This window comes from Gigantopelta aegis, chromosome 4 (assembly GCF_016097555.1).
Source record: "Gigantopelta aegis isolate Gae_Host chromosome 4, Gae_host_genome, whole genome shotgun sequence".
NCBI lineage: Eukaryota > Metazoa > Mollusca > Gastropoda > Neomphalida > Peltospiridae > Gigantopelta > Gigantopelta aegis.
In genome coordinates, this window is record NC_054702.1 from 45,054,167 (window position 1) to 45,071,593 (window position 17,427).

Here is a 17,427-nt window from a genome sequence, read left to right on the forward strand (position 1 = left end):
GCAGAAAAACACCATAGTACACTTAAACTTTGCAATGTACAGCTTCCAAGTGTGTTGACAGGAAAACTGCTTCTATACAGTCTGGTCTACTATTCGGCCTATGTTTTTGAACACTACATTTGTCCCATACAGTGGGGAGGATGGTATAGTCCTCAATGGCGTACGAGCGCCCATTTGTATAGGGGGAAGGGGCTGGCTTTTGCCCAAATTAAACGGAAATGCCTGCATCTGCATAACAACATGTATTCATATTAGCATTACTTTCAAACAGCTATATACGGTTGGAAACGAATCACTACGCAGTTCATTCATGGATTACAACTAATTTTGAGGGTAGAATGATTGAAATACATAATAATAATGTCTCAGGTTAGCACATTTTGCCCGAATATCCATATATTTTTTGTCCGAATTTGAGAATTTGCCCCGTCTCGTACACTTATGATGGCCCTCCCACATTAGACCATCTCACTATCGAAATGATAGAAGAGCTAAATTAATAATGTATCAAGAGCATCTAGGATTTAAAAACAAAACAGGGCAGTATCCGCCAGAATACGCACTGTAGGTTGAGCTTTCTGCTTTCAATATGACTGACAATGAAACTTTAATTCTGAATTATTTTAATTTATTTTAATTTATTTTTATTTAATACTTACTTTTTATTTACTTACTTTTACTTACTTACTACTCACTGACTTACGTACTTACTTTCATGTGTTTTGTGTGTGTGTGTGTGTGTTTGTGTGCGCGCGCGTGCGTGTATGTGTGTGTGTGTGTGTGTGTGCGTATGTGTGTGCGTGTGAGTCTGTGTTGTGTTGTGTTGTGTTGTGTTGTGTATATGATGTACATGTGTATATATAATTTGTTATAAACAGGGACATCTTAAATAACTAAATAAAATTAAAAATTAAAATGAAACTATATATATATATGAAATAAATATCAAAGTACAGAATCGATTATTTTATTTTATTGATTTATTTGTTATCGTCTGTACTTAGGAACTATATATCTATTGCGTTATATAGTATATTGTTACCAGGGGAGTCAGTCCATTAGCAAGTGTTCAGTGGCATCAGTAGAGTTTAGACAGACATGTTGAGAATAAAGGTAAACAGACGAAACTAATATAATAAATAACTAACACAATTCGCGAACACTGCGATTTCCTATGACAATGGAATCGCGTGAGATTGAATCAGACGTTGTTGAATACGATATGAATCTTGTTTGACAAAACACATGAAATACCATCAAAGCTGCGTAACACGATGATTCGCGGTAATTGAAATCATCAAACCTCCCTATATAGCAGCAGGACAGAATCTGCGTCATGGCCGCCAGTAGTCTGAATCCACTGAGGTGAAATTGTGTCTGTTTTGTTAAACGACACCACTAGAGTACATTGATTTGCTATTAATCCGCGGATATTGAATGTCAAACGTCTTTTGACATATATAATCTTGCAGAAAAAACTCGCTACATTGTTCCATTAGTAGCAAGGGATCTTTTTTATATGCACCATCCCACAGACAGGATAGCACATACCACGGCCTTTGATATACCAGTCGTGGTGCACTGGCTGGAATGAGAAATAGCCCAATGGGCCCCACTGACGGAGATCGATCCTAGACCGACCGCACAGCAAGCCAGCGCTTTACCACTGGGCTACGCCTCCACCCCCCCCCCCCCCCCCCCCCCCCCCCCCCCCCCCCCCGTGATTTTGACGACTGAGCGGTAAGGCCACTACACCAACAAACCACTAACCCACTGTCCTGGGTGAGGTGAATGCTCAGGACATCATGTTTGAAACGTAACTGGATATAAATAAAAAAAAATTAAAAAAGTAAAGTTTGTTTTATTTAACGACGATTTTTTATCTTATCATCGGCTATTGGACGTCAAAATTTTTAAAAAATGCAATGTTTTATTTAACGACGCATTCAACACATTTTATTTACAGTTATATGGCGTCAGCCATATGATTAAGAACCACACAGATTGAGAGAGGAATCCCGCTGTCGCCACGTCATGGGCTACTCTTTTTCGATTAGCAGCAAGGGATCTTTTATAAGCACCATCCAACAGACAGGGTAGTACATACCACGGCCTTTGATATACAAGTCGTGGTGCACTGGCTGGGACGAGAAATAGCCCAATGGGTCCATCGACGGGAATCGATCCCAGACCGACCGCACATCGAGCGAGCGCTTTACCACTGGGCTACGCCTCGCCCCTATAAACATCAATGAATACTTGCGTTTCACAATTCATCACCAAATGTCTAAAATGAGAAACCCGATGCGATAATTCACGATGAAAAATGCGGAATAGTGTGGGCGTAGAACAGACAGAACAGTATCTGGAGCCGGGGGACAAAAGGCAATAATACATTATAGCTTACGTGACAGCTAGGCACTAACACTGTAGTTTTCAATATTAGAGAGAAAAACAAAAACAAAACAAAAAACACATACACTCTCTCTCTCTCTCCCTCTCTCTCTCTCTCTCTCTCTCTCTCTCTCTCTCTCTCTCTTTCTGCCTCTCTTTCACATACACACACAAAAACAGAGAGAGAGAGAGAGAGAGAGAGAGAGAGAGAGAGAGAGAGAGAGAGAGAGAGAGAGAGAGAGAGAGAGAGAGAGAGAGAGAAAGAGATAATTATAGAGAAATAATATATATATATATATATATATACACCATTCTAATTTATTGTCTTTACTAAAAATGGCATAAGTATATTTCCATAATAAATAACAGAACAATCCAATTTGAAGAAAAGTGGAATTGTTAGACAAAACTAATTGTATAAAGTATAACTGTATATTTATTTTTCAGAATTATTTATGGGTACATTATATTTACAGAATATATCAAATTGATTTACAGATTAATTATGTTAATATTTATATTAATACGTATGAGATCTTTTTATAATGCATCATCTATTTCATTATTACATATTCTATATTGTATATATTTGTGGTGGGAAAAAAAATGACAATAACCGTAATACGGCGTAAAATCAGCTGCGGCTCTTAGTGGTTTGCAATATGTATTAGAGGTTGAAACCAGTGCTTTGTACTACCTGGTTGTGTACACACACGCAGGCACGCACGCACGCGCGCACACACACACACACACACACACACACACACACACGCACACACACACTCTCTCTCTCTCTCTCTCTCTCTCTCTCTCTCTCTCTCTCTCACACACACACTCTCTCTCACACACTCTCTCTCTCTCTCTCTCTCTCTCTCTCTCTCTCTCTCTCTCTCTCTCTCTCTCTCTCTCTCTCTCTCTCTCTCTCTCTCTCTCTCTCTCTCTCTCTCTCTCTCTCTCTCTCTCTCTCTGCTTATATCAGTTTTATTAGTAAACGACAACGTTGTCAGTAATAAGAATTATTTTGGTACAATGCAACCTGTACGTTAGAGCGTGGTAACGCTTAAGGGAAATCTCTTCGTTCCCTGATATAATAATAATAATAATAATAATAATAATAATATAATAATCAGATAGTCTACGGTAGTAACCAGTAGCGTGTTCAAGAGACCGAGCGCTCGCGAACAATTTCACTGGTACCATTGTATTCTATCATATCACAGAAAACACGCCTCAGTCATTTGTATGATAACACTCAGCTATTCTATGGAAGTAACCAAATATTTCTATGGCAACATATAATTACTGTATGGTAATAACCAGTTATTTTCTCTATACAACTTACTGAAATATGGAATTTTAAAATAATGAATTGATTATGGTACTATTGTGAAAATGATCTGATGTTTAAAGAGCGTTAAAAAAAAAAAAATGTCGGCCTCCAACCTCGGTCAATATTTTCTTGGGGCTTTTTGCTCCGAAACACATCATATCGATCTGGTTAGAGTGTCATAATTGCTTATTATTAACAGCGGAAGGTCGCGGGCTACTCATAAGAGACCGGGACATAATTTTCTGTTAAGTTTTTAAATCGTGGGTGCTTCCAGGTGCATTCATGACGTTTTAATCAGCATTAATTTTCAAAACTTGGCTGTGAAAAAGTGAGGAAGGACATGATCTACAATCTACTCCCAACTCTAAAAGCTGTTATTATAAGTTTTATTCATTAGGCTTCCATAAAATCTGTAAAAAGTCGCAAACCGACGTTCACTAACGAAGATGGGCGCAGATTGACGTACACTAACGCAGATGGGCGCAGACCGACGTACACTAACGCAGATGGGCGCAGACTGACGTACACTAACGCAGATGGGAGCAGACTGACGTACATTAACGCAGATGGGCGCAGACTGACGTACACTAACGCAGATGGGCGAAGACTGACGTACACTAACGAAGATCGACATTTTTATTGGAACACAACTACAAACAGTCTGCGTCATGAGGTGCTTTTATAGGGAAGATACTCGTTTGCACACACACACACACACACACACACATACACACACGTACACACACACGTACACATACACACACAGACACACACATCATACACACACATATATATACACACACATCACACGCAAATACAGATACACACACACACATACACAGACACACCCATGCACACATACACACCACACACGAAACATACACACACACACACACACACACAACTTCTATGGTAGCAGGTGACAAATTAGAAATTGAAAGACATTTTTTTAGAAGAATGACGAAGCAGGAAGAAGTTTAGATTCTTGTTTATTGAGCAAGTAATACTATGAGACCAGTGTTTAAAATAATTTTGACATATCTCGTAGTTTTTTTTTTTTTAAATTAATGTACAGTCAAATCAGCAGCTGCTAACATTGAACCTCAGTTCCTCAAATGACGATTTTTATTTTTATTTTTTTTTTTTTTTTTTTACAAATAAATTATCAGAACAGTCAAAGACAATGTGAACCAATCGCAAATAGACTTACCAAGTCTGTGACAGCCGGGTCGTTCCCACGAGTGTCTTGCATTTGTTACCGTGGTAACAACAGACAATGCAATAATGACGAAAAGTGTTGTCAGTTTGATGCTGATCAATGGCATGATGTCACCGTATACAAGTCAAACAGATATTGTCCACTTTTCTCGACTGATTTAATCTTGTAAACCAAGCTCCCACTGATAATGGTCTTTTCTGCTTGGCACGTTTTGGCCGCTTTTCGTTTCCTTTTTTAAGTCTTCTCTTTTCCAAATACAGACCGCCTCTGAAAATGAAGATAACAATATTACTAGATATTACAGATTTGGTATTACATGTGTAAATTTGATAACAAAACGTGTTATTTCAATAAGTCATCGCTATGGAAACAAAGAGGAGTATGTGAGAAACATAAAAAACGACGATAGCTCATTAGTACAAGCATAAAGGTTAACATTGTTAGTCAGAAGAGAATCTCACAGTTTTTGTTCCATTCATATTACAGCGTGACACATGGGTCTCAGATTGCCAGTAGGTGGACTTGTGGTTGTATTTTGTTTTTAATATCAAACATAGAAGAAAATGTTTTATTTAACGACGCACTCAACACATTTTATTTACGGTTATATGGCGTCAGACATATGGTGAAGGACCACACAGATATATAGAGAGGAAACCCGCTGTCGCCACTTCATGGGCTACTCTTTTCGATTAGCAGCAAGGGTTCGTTTATATGCACCATCCCATAGACAGGGTAGTACATAGCACGGCCTTTGATATACCAGTCGTGGTGCACTGGCTGGAACGAGAATATCAAACATAGGTTGCTATCGTCAGATATACTACTTTAACATACATTACAGCTGTATTTTTTTGTTTTCTTTTGTTGTTTTTTGTTTGTTTGGTTATCAAAGGCCATGGTATGTGCTATCCTGTCTGTGGGATGGTGCATATAAAAGATCCCTTGCAACTAATGGAAAAATATAGAGGGTTTCCTCTCTAAGACCATATGTCAAAATTACCAAATGTTTGACATGCAGTAGATGATGATTAATAAATCAATGTGCTCTAGTGGTATCGTTAAACAAAAAAAAAAAATTGTTTGCTTTTATTTGGTTTGATTTTGATTTGTTTTTAATTACTACAAAAGTTGAAACGCAGTTACTGCCGGCTCGTCGGACAAGGGACTTGGGGGTGGGGGGTGGGGGGTGGGGGGGGGGGTGAGTAATTAGGATTTATGTTTCCCCACTTTTGCCAATATCCGTTTTAAAATAAACTAAAAGCCAAACTCAAACAGTCCCATAATACACCACAGGTGCTTATTAAATTAGCCAGATAGCCCATGTAGGAGCAACGGGTTGCATGTGAGAACAAAATTTTAATACCAAGTCGATTTGGTGTAATCTGCAATGGAATATACATACTTAATGTACAGGTGTATTTTGGTATTCTAAATATCAGTTTGTTTGTTTTGTTTAACAACACCACTAGAGCACATTGATTAATTAATCATCGGCTATTGGATGCCAAACCTTTGGTAATTGTGACTCGGAGTCTTCAAAGGAAACCCGCTACATTTTGTTCTAATGCAGCAAGGAATATTTTATATGCAATTTCCCACAGACAGGAAACCACATATCACGGCCTTTGACCAGCTGTGGTGCACTGGTTGGAACGAGAAAAAAACACAAATAATGTGAATGGATCCGCCGAGCTGTTTCGATCCTGCGAGCAAGCACCTCAAAAGCGAACACTCAACCGATTGAACTAAATCCTGCCCCTTCTAAATATCAAATACCTTTGTATTTTAAAAGCCCTCATTTTGTATAGTTTTTCAAATTCGTCAAAATTACAACGATGGACGACTTTTCAAGTTATCTTCTAATATACAAATGGCGTAGCCAGGATTTTATATTGGGGGCCACCCATATGGGGGGGGGGGGGGGGGGGGGGGGAGGGAGAGACTAAACTGTCTATAAGTTGTTTCGGGGCCACGGAAGTATATAAGTGCCTCGTAGCCTAAGTCAGATAACTTGTGACCAATCCTTTTGAATATATACTCAACAACGAAAGTTTAGCAAATATCTTTTATGACGTCTAAATTTGCCAAGGTTGAATAAATTTAAAAGAAAACCAGGTCCTCCCTATTGTGTTAAGGCAAAGGTTGATGAGTGTATGTTGTTTGTAAATGGTAAACCAATTAATAAAAATAGGTTAATTTATCAACGTTATGCCATTTCTTTTAACATTAACTAAACTTTCGTTGTTGAGTATATATAAATAACGTAAAGAAAAAAAGGACAGACATAAAAACCGACAGAGAAACCAACAAAAAGAATGAATGAAAGGGGGGTGGGGGGGGGGGGGGAAGAAAACCAGGTCCTCATATTGTGTTAAGGCAAAGGTTGATGAGTGTATGTTGTTTGTAAATGGTAAACATTTCAGATGTGAATACCAATTAATAAAAATAAGTTAATTTATCAACGTTATGCCATTTCTTTTAACATTAACTAAACTTTCGTTGTTGAGTATATATAAATAACGTAAAAAAAAGGACAGACATAAAAACCGACAGAGAAACCAACAAAAAGAATAAATGAAAGGGGGGTGGGGGAAGGGATTACATTTTTTTTTAAAATTAAAGAACAAAAGAAAGAACAAAAGGAGAAAAGAAAAAAAAAAAAAAAAGAGAGAGAGAGAGAAAAAGGGTCAGTTCTTGGTTATTTCGTAAAATGGTATTTACAGTATGCTATTTCTTTTCCAATTCAATGTTAGGTACAGGTTTAGACTACATCGTTACATTGTCAGGCCGACATTATACCTGTGGAATTGAGATTTATAGGCATATAGCGACACATACATTGCATTTACTAAACTAAAGCAGCCCATACACGATCAATTTAATTGACAATAATATTGATACAATATTATTGATGAATATTTATTGGCCACCAACGACGCAGTTATTTACACAATATTTTAAGTCATTTGTCCTCAAGTCTTTGCTCTAAGCTATTGTCTTTGCTTTTGATAAGCGAAAACATAAAAAAGAAAACCATGGTCCAAACAATGGTTAGTGCAGAGAAAAAATTAGCAGGCGTATTATCGATATTTTTTCGTATGGATGTAATAGCAAATCATTATTAAATAATTAACATTATATTCATAAAATACTAATTTGTCTAATTTTGCATTAATGATGACATCAATAGGTAAATATGAGAAAATGCTTTTGAAAAATAAATGCCAGTAAATATAGCAAGAAAACATAATTCAAAGTTAATATATATTTTAATAAAAATAAAAGAAATAAAGCAGACAGTGGATTGATAATTTTATTAATGTTATATTTATAAAGAAGAAGAAATTTTCTCTCTTCTTCTTCCTTACTGGACATGTTTATCCTTAGATGACTGGCTTCCGAATGAAATAGTGTGCAATAATTTGACAAAGTGCCATCAACGACACACTAGTATTGAGAAACCTTCAATAAATATCTACCGATGTTTGATTCTGTCAGTATATTGTGTCAATCAAAAACTTTCTTCAATATCACACACTAATGATCAATAATATTGTCAATTTTTATAATTGACAATATTATTGTCAATAAAATTGATCGTGTATGCGCTGCTTAAGAAGTGAGCATTGCGATTCATAAAGCATTTCGATGACATAAGCAACTAAATATAAAAAATAAAAAAAGAGACAGAAATGTCATTTTGCCGGCATTCTTAAAGTAGAATCACTTCATACGAATCGCTTCATATCGTCCAGTCGCATCTGTAGATATTGATTTTCACACAATCGCAGTAACTATCTTTAACGAACGCTGATATAGCAAGTTAACGAACTCTGTGTTATTTCGTAAGGTGAAATATTCTATTGGAAATGGAGGACAAAGCTGTCTGTAAAAAAAACCCCCAGAAAATCAAATGCATGGCTGTGATGAATTTCTTGAGATTCATTACCTCCAAAGTTAACTGTAATTACAAACTTATTGTTTAAATATTTAGCAAGTTAGCGAACCATGTGTTATTTGGTACGGATGAAACATTTTATTGAAAATGGCCAACAAAGCCATCTGTAAAACGTCAAATACATGGCTATGATGAATTTCTAACTGTAATTACAAACTTACAGTTTAAATATTAGCAAGTTAACGAACTCTGTGCCATTTTGGTACGGTGTAACATTTCATTGAAAATGGCCGTCAAAGCCGTCTGTAAAAATTCAAATACATGGCTATGATGAATTTCTTAATTATTACGTCCAAAGTTAACTGTAATTACAAACTAATAGTTTACATATTTAACAGCTTATTAATTCCATGTCACTAATACTAACCATAACACAAGTTCTAATTTTAAAAATTAAATTTATAGTTCTAACTCGTTGAAATTGCTTATTTTTATTCTTTTTATATTTCAGAATAAAAAACAAAACCATGTTGAGTTAATTCAATGTACATGAACACAAGAATTGGTTCTTGTAGACCTGGGAGAGATCAAGATGGCACCAAACTGTGAGAGAAAAAAAAGATGATGTAATTTGATGACTAAACAAACGTTTAATGAGCGGCTACTGAGTGTCCATCACTATTAGGCCGGTGACAGACTGTAGCACGGACGAGACACAGAATAGAGTCAACAGCGCCTTATTCCACAGTAAATGGACACTTGGCTTTTAAAGTCTTCCAGTTGTTTTTTAAAGGGTTTTTTTTAAGTACTTGCTCTAGTTAATGAAAGAGAACCACATCGCAGAGCATTTGAATCTTTCTGAAAGTGATCAAAACGCAATACATTGCCACGCCATGCACCTATGTAATGGTGTATATCAAAGCCCGTGGTATGTGCTATCCTGCCTGTGGGATGGTGCATATAAAAGATCCCTTGCTACTAATCAAACAATGCAGCGGGTTTCCTCTCTAAGACTATGTGTCGAAATTTCCACATGTTTGACATCCAGCAGCCGATGACGAATAAGTCAATGTGCTCTAGTAGTGTCGTTAAAAAAATAGAGAATAATACATGAGTGGCCGTTAGATACCATTTATCTCACGAGTTGTTTTAAAATGTATCCAACAAGCGAAAGCGACTTTGATACGTTTTTAAACAACGAGTTATTAGATAAATGGTATTTAACGGACACGAATGTATTATTCTATTGTTTGCGTATCCTCAAAAACCAGGTTTTAAGCAAATTTTAACATCTTTATCGACTAAAAGATATTTACAGCCCTTGCACTTGTAGCCGACTTACGCGTCACAGACACATGCTTGTCAGGTTAACTATACATCACAGTGTAATCCATTTCTACTGTGTTGTTTTTTACTGGACGTGTGGCATTGGTGACCTGGTCATCATCTAGGATGGCCGCGGTATGTGCTATCCTGTCTATCTGATGGTGTAAATAAATGATCCCTTGCTACTAATGAAAACATATAGCGAGTTTCCTCTCTAAGACTACATGTCAAAATTACCAAATGTTTGACATCCAGTAGCCAATGATTAATAAATCAATGTGCTCTAGTGGTGTCGTTAAGCGAAAAAAACTTTAAAACCAAAGACAAAATAAATAGATAACATCGCTTGGGAATCATTTCTTCTTTACACAATAATCCTATTGTTAATTACCATTTTCAGCGGTGTTGTAGTTATTATTCAGCTTCTTGGTACGTTGGCGCAGTTGTTGTTAATGGTGGTGGTGTAGCTGTATTATGTATAGACTTGATGTTTTGTTTTATTTAACGACACCACTAAAGCACATTGATGCTATAAATCATCGACTATTGGAAGTCATACATTTGGTAATTCTAACATATAGTCTTAGAGATGAAACCCACTACATGTTTTCATTAGTAGCTAGGGATCTTTTATATATGCACCATCCCACAGACAGGATAGCACATACCGCGGTCATTCATATACCAGTTGTGGTGCACTGGCTGAAACGAGAAATAACCCAATGGGTTCACCGACGGGGATCGATCCCAGACCGACCGCGCATCAGGCGAGCAGTTTACCACTGGGCTACGTGTATAAATCTTGTACATACTGCATCCGGTGTACCGCGCACTAAATACCGAACTTGTTTGCTTTTACTGAAAGGTTCGGGAATTGAGAAACAATAGCAGACGTTCGTGTCCTTTCCTACTTTGTGTTTAACAAAATCCTTCCCGCTGGACGCCAATCTTGGCTAATGGTGAAGGATGGAAAATATAAGAGGTCTCCATTGAGAATAAGTCTCAGCCATACTCTATCATCGTGTCAAATAATGCAACAGACCCGTGAACAAAAGGAGATATAATTGATTAGCAGGGAAACCTGCTGGTAACAAACGGGATAATCCCCTTTAAGTTGATATCCGGACATGAAAGTATTGCCTTCAACTCGAGAGAAGGCTCCGACATTTTCCAATTTTATTTCAAGTTCTCCTTTACGACTATGTGATGACAAGTAGTATTTTTTTTAGCACAACGTTTGCAGGGCCGTAACCAGCGACGGGATGGGGTCTAGAAGAGGTGCCTTTAACTTTTTATTTTACAAGTGCCTTTTTTTGTGTAGTTGAAGATCCTATACTCAGTGTCGGCTAGGACGTTTACACGTATAAACAGCAGCAGTTCGTGTACTAGCTATAAACGTTTACAGAGTTCTAAACGTGTACACGGAAATCACTTCTGGCCCCGTGTACCGGCCTCGGTGGCGTCGTGGTTAGGCCATCGGTCTACAGGCTGGTAGGTACTGGGTTCGGATCCCATTCGAGACATGGATTTTTAATCCAGATACCGACTCCAAACCCTGAGTGAGTGCTCCGCAAGGCTCAATGGGTAGGTGAAAACCACTTGCACCGACCAGTGATCCATGACTGGTTCAACAAAGGCCATGGTTTGTGCTATCCTGTCTGTGGGAAACGCAAATAAAAGATCCCTTGCTGCTAATCGGAAAGAGTAGCCCATGTAGAGGCGACAGCGGGTTTCCTCTCAAAATCTGTGTGGTCCTTAACCATATGACTGATGCCGTTAAATAAAACATTTCTTTCTTTCTTTCTGGCCCCGTGCTTATAAAACTTAAAGTCTAGACTTGAATAAAGTCCAGACTTTAAGTTTTATAAGCACGGGCCCTGATCACGTAATGTTTTTATTTATACACGGGCGTAGGAATGTGCCGGGGGGGGGGGGGGGGGGGGGGCGCGCACACACACACACACACACACACACACACACACAGACACACAAATACATGTCTAAATACTAGTATATAAAAACCATCGCTGCTGCTGCAAAGAGGGGGCCCATGACCATCCCCGCCCCCACCCCACCCCCACCCCACCCCCGCTTCCTACGCCAGTGTTGTATGATCAGAAATTATAGCAGATAGCTAGATTACCTGGTAAATAAATTAGGCAGTCCTGGTGAGATCATGGTTAATAAACATTGTTATAAGTGTATGTTTAAGATGATATACGGAAATGGAAGGAAGAAGGAAGAAAATGCTATATTTAACGACGCACTCAACACATTTTATTGACGGTTATATAACGTCGGACATATGGTTAAGGACCACACAGATACTGAAAGGAGAACCCGCTGTCGCTACTTCGTGGGCTACTCTTTCGATTAGCAGTAAGGGATGTTTTATATGCACCATCCCACAGACAGGATAGTACATACCACGGCCTTTGTAACACCAGTTGTGAAGCACTGGCAGGAACGATACAGAAATGGTGCCGTGGAGTGTGGTGTGTTCGTGAAATATTGACTAGGCGATGTTTCCTTTCGTTGATTTTTTTTGTGGTTTTGGGTTTTGTTTTTTTTGTTTTTAATTATGCTGACTAAAATACCATTTGCTATGGTGTATTAATAGTAGCGCATCGTGAATCGTATTTTCGTCAACCCTTCATTTTTAGTGTCGAGGGTTTGTGACAGATTTCTGTTGATAGAACCACTATTTATTTTTGGGTGAATAATCGTGTAGACAATCAAATCTGTATCTGTGCATGTCTTGGAACTGAAGATTTTTCTTTTTTTAAAGTCCATAACAGTAATTTGAAATTCAAGATGGTCGACAATAGTGTGTCCCCTTAACTACTCATTACATTTTTAGTTTTATATAAAATAGATGAAATATAACAATAAAAAACTTTGTTTTGTTTAACCACACTATTAGAGCATAATGGTTTATTAATCATTTACTATTTATGTAAAACAAATTCAGATAATTCTGGCAGTCGTCGAGGAGATCCGTTACATTTTCCTACTAACTGCAAAGAATCTTTTATGTGCATTTTCCACAATGGCAGAATAACATATAGCACGGCCTTTGTTATATCAGTCGTAGGGCAGCGGTTTGGATGGGAAAATAATGATGTTGACGACAACAACAATATCAATAATACAGAAACAAAAACATTGGAACGAAACTGTATCACTCTCGCTTTCAGAGCACTAGATATAAATTCAGGACCATTCTTGAATTAGAAACTGAAAAAAAAGGAGCACTGGAACACATTGATTTATTAATTTTGACATACAGTCTTAGAGGGGAAACCCGCTACATTTTATCATTAGTAGCAAGGGATATTTCATATGCACCATCCAACAGACAGGATTGCACATACCACGGCCTTTCATATACCAGTCGTGGTGCGCTGGCTGGAATGAGAACTAGCCCACCGACGGGGATCGATCTCAAACCGACCGCGCATCAAGCGAGCGCTTTTCCACAGTGCTACGTCCCGCCCCATATCGATAATACAACAACAACAACACTAGAAAGAAACTGTATCACTCTCGCTTTCAGAGCACTAAATATAAACTCAGGATCGTTCTTGAATTAGAAACTGAAAAAAATAATTGATACTCATAAACCCTTTCCTAACCGAAACTGTGGCACGGAACAGATCTGACGTCAGAACTGAAAACACAAGCAATCATAATTCAAGCTATCAGCGTCTGACGTTCGTTAGAGGAAATGTCTTTCCGTGTGGTGGCTTTGTGGCTATGAAAGGTATCAGTGCACAGCTTGTCCGTGTTCGTTTCCAGGAACCGGTAATCGGATGTTCACCATCTACAGTCGACACTACATTAACCAGCCACACAAACACCCACTGGGCCATTTAATATAAAAGGGTCTCCCTTTGTCCTGTCCGGAACACATCCTTTAAGTGCAAAGTTAATGTCTGAAGACTGAACTAGTTTGTTGAGTCAAAAAGCTGTATATGTACAGCACTGGGCTTAAAGGGACATACCCTAGTTTTTAAACACTAAGGCATATTGTTTTCACTATTAGAGCCGTTTATGACAACTGAAATCATACTTTACTTAGATTTTATTGTTTAGATTATCCATTTCCGTACATTGGAAGTGTTTTGGTCATCCTGGTGTTTTTAATACCACAAAATGCATTTCTCATATTTTAAAAACGCACGTGCGTCTGAGAGGTAAAAGTTATGGAGTTGAGTTTTAGTCTATTTTTAGAGGGTATTTCACCATTTCAAAGTCACAGACTCCTGTTTCACTCAATTGTAACTTTATCCAAATGTGTTACATGTTTGTAGATCAACTAAATTTAGTGTTAATTTTCATGGGCTGAAACTAGGGTCTGTCCCTTTAAGAATAATTACTGAATTACACAAGTCTGAATCATTGTTTAGTGTTAAAATTATATGCAATAAAAAGAGTGTTCCTGACAGAATAAAAAAGGAGACTCTTATATGAACCACATTCCGTGTTAACTCGCCATGAGCGACAGAAAGATTATATGCTTTCTTTAATGATCAAAGTATTACAATTATGGCGGGAAAACCTGTTTGTCTTTTTTTATATATTAAGGCAGTTGTTCGTAGACGCTGATAGTGAGTGAATTAATGAAGCCAATTAATCAGGTAATGTTTACCGAGACTCCAGCACAAAATACATTGTGAGTTGATTAAAACAGCAACTACGTTTGTATTTTACTTTAGGGAATGATGTTTGTACGATGGGGAAGTGAGAATGCCGCTTTAATGCAGGTCAGTTGACATTAGCTCACTTGGAAGAAGACTTAGATGACATCGAAACAGATGGCTGATTAAAGTAATACCTTTTCTGTTCCGCATAAAACACATTTTGAGCTATTACAAACATCACAACAACGAGATATATAAACAATGGATTTAAAAACAAAATGTAGTTGTCTGTATTGGTTTATTTGATTGGGAACAAGATTATAACAGATTATTTCAAAAGGGATAGCGTATGCAACGAAATTATGTTCTTGTCTCACAATAAACCATATTAAGCCTACGCAATAACTAAATATGTAACAGCTAACAGAAACATAATTAAACAATACGCTGAACCGTCGTTGAACAAACACACCTTCAGTTTCCGAACAGAGTGCATAATGAATATGGTATCATATTCTGACACTATTTGATCACTAGATCTACAAATGGTATTTCATGAGCGATAAGACATATATCCATGCCCCAAGCGTAAAACAAAACTGTTTTTATATAAAGTATGCATGACGACATTAATGCAATGTTATTTCACCGCACGACAAATTGTACCAATGTAATATATTTGGTCACGGGGATAGCACAAGAAGGTGACCCCTTTTAATAACAAGGTCGTATAGAAAATCGCAACAATATCGCTTGATATAATCACAACAATCGAGTTAAAATAAATAAATGAATAATAAACAGCGTGGGATTAAGAGCTTTAATTCCGAAGACTATCAAGAAAAGCCGAAGAGCAAGAGAGATCTATGGCGTGTTGAGAGTGGGGGATGGAGGGGGAGGGGATGAGGCACCTGCAAACAAGTTTATGGTACCATCGTGTTCTATCATATCACATCCTTCATTAAAGCTAGAAGGCGGGACGTAACCCAGTGGTAAAGCGCTCGCTCGATGCGCGGTCGGTCTGGGATCGATCCCCGTCAGTGGGCCCATTGGGCTATTTCTCGTTCCAGCCAGTGCACCACGACTGGTATATCAAAGGCCGTGGTACGTACTACCCTGTCTGTGGGATGGTGCATATAAAAGATCCCTTGCTGCTAATCGAAAAGAGTAGCCCATGAAGTGGCGACAGCGGGTTTCCTCTCTCTGTAGTCTATATCTGTGGTCCTTAACGATATGTCTGACGCCATATAACCGTAAATAAAATGTGTTGAGTGTTTCGTTAAATAAAACATTTCTTTCTTTCTTTATTAACGCTAGGTTCAAAATCCAATCTAGGCGAGCGATCGCCCTCCTGAACATGCCTCTTAATTCCGAACGCCATCCGAAAACCGCCGAAGTGTCATAGTCCTTACTGTCATGGATATTGCAGCGATGGAAAAAACAAAAACACTGAGTAATCACCTTTCAGTGACTCATTATGACACTATTCCATACAAAACAAAGACAATGACTGCTGAAATTCAATAACGTTTTGTTATTTGCATCCATCACGTAGTTGCAGAAACGTGTTAAAGCAATCACCGATTGATTTGAGAAAATAGTCGAAGACTCCCCAGGGTCTTCACTCCCTTTTAAAACAAATATAGATGCATGGTGTGGGGGTGGAGGAACTCACATTATTTGTCTTTATCGATAGCTAGTTGGTCAGTTATTAATTTAAAAAAAAAAAAAAACGAATTTAAAAGATGAAGCTCTTATTCATGTAATGTTTTCCCTAGCTTGTTTTAGCATGGCGCGGCACCATGACTCATTAGTCCAGCGCCATCTTGCCTTAATCTGAGTCATGCTGCCCTGAAATTAAACAAGCCTTTTTCAATAATTAATTCTAAAATTGCCTTTATAAAATATTCATAAATATATTATTAATTGATAAAATATGCTTGTTATATATTTTGCCATCAATTTATTAAAGCAAGCACATTAATTACATTTATTTTTATTTCAATTAATTTTGTTTGTCTTAAATGAAAACAAACAGTTCTCTGAAGATGGTGAAAATGTCCCAAAAGTTTACCTTGCCTTTTCTAATTTCTAGGGAAAACACTACACAGTCATGTAATATCTAATTACATATTTATTTTCATTGTTTTATGATATCTTCAGGGACAGCCCAGAATATACCATTCACATTTTAGATAACAGTGACAAGATTGTTTGAACAACAATATGAACAAATTAGTTTGTAGTTTTCACTTGATATAATATCCGCAGGGAACACCCTTTTTTTCATACTATGGAATTTACTACAAGTTATTTATATCAGAGCCGATTGATTTGTAAATTGCACACAAAATTAGTATATTTGTGTTATTTCCAAAACACTTTTGTTTTTCTTCTTACGTCAAATCAAACTGAACTTATGTACAAAAACATGTTTATAAAATGATGGGATGTACTATAATTACATATTTTTATCGTATTATATCTTCAGGGACAGCCCAGAATATACCATTCACACTTTAGGTAACAGTGATAAGATTGTATGAACAATAATATGAACAAATTAGTTTAGTTTTCTATTGATATAATATCTAATTACATATTTTTTTTATTG

The 17,427-nt window shown here is 37.3% G+C and overlaps 1 protein-coding gene across 2 annotated transcripts in view; it reads right to left on the minus strand.

The window, feature by feature from the left end:
* LOC121370602 (thyrostimulin alpha-2 subunit-like) overlaps window positions 1–17,427 on the minus strand; it is a 65,716-nt gene that overhangs the window by 23,495 nt on the left and 24,794 nt on the right. For both annotated transcript variants that reach the window (XM_041495944.1, XM_041495943.1), the window contains exon 2: window positions 4,935–5,210. In XM_041495944.1, coding sequence (XP_041351878.1) covers window positions 4,935–5,049 — 115 coding nt within the window. In that variant the 5' untranslated portion in view covers window positions 5,050–5,210. The remainder of the gene's footprint in view (window positions 1–4,934; window positions 5,211–17,427) is intronic.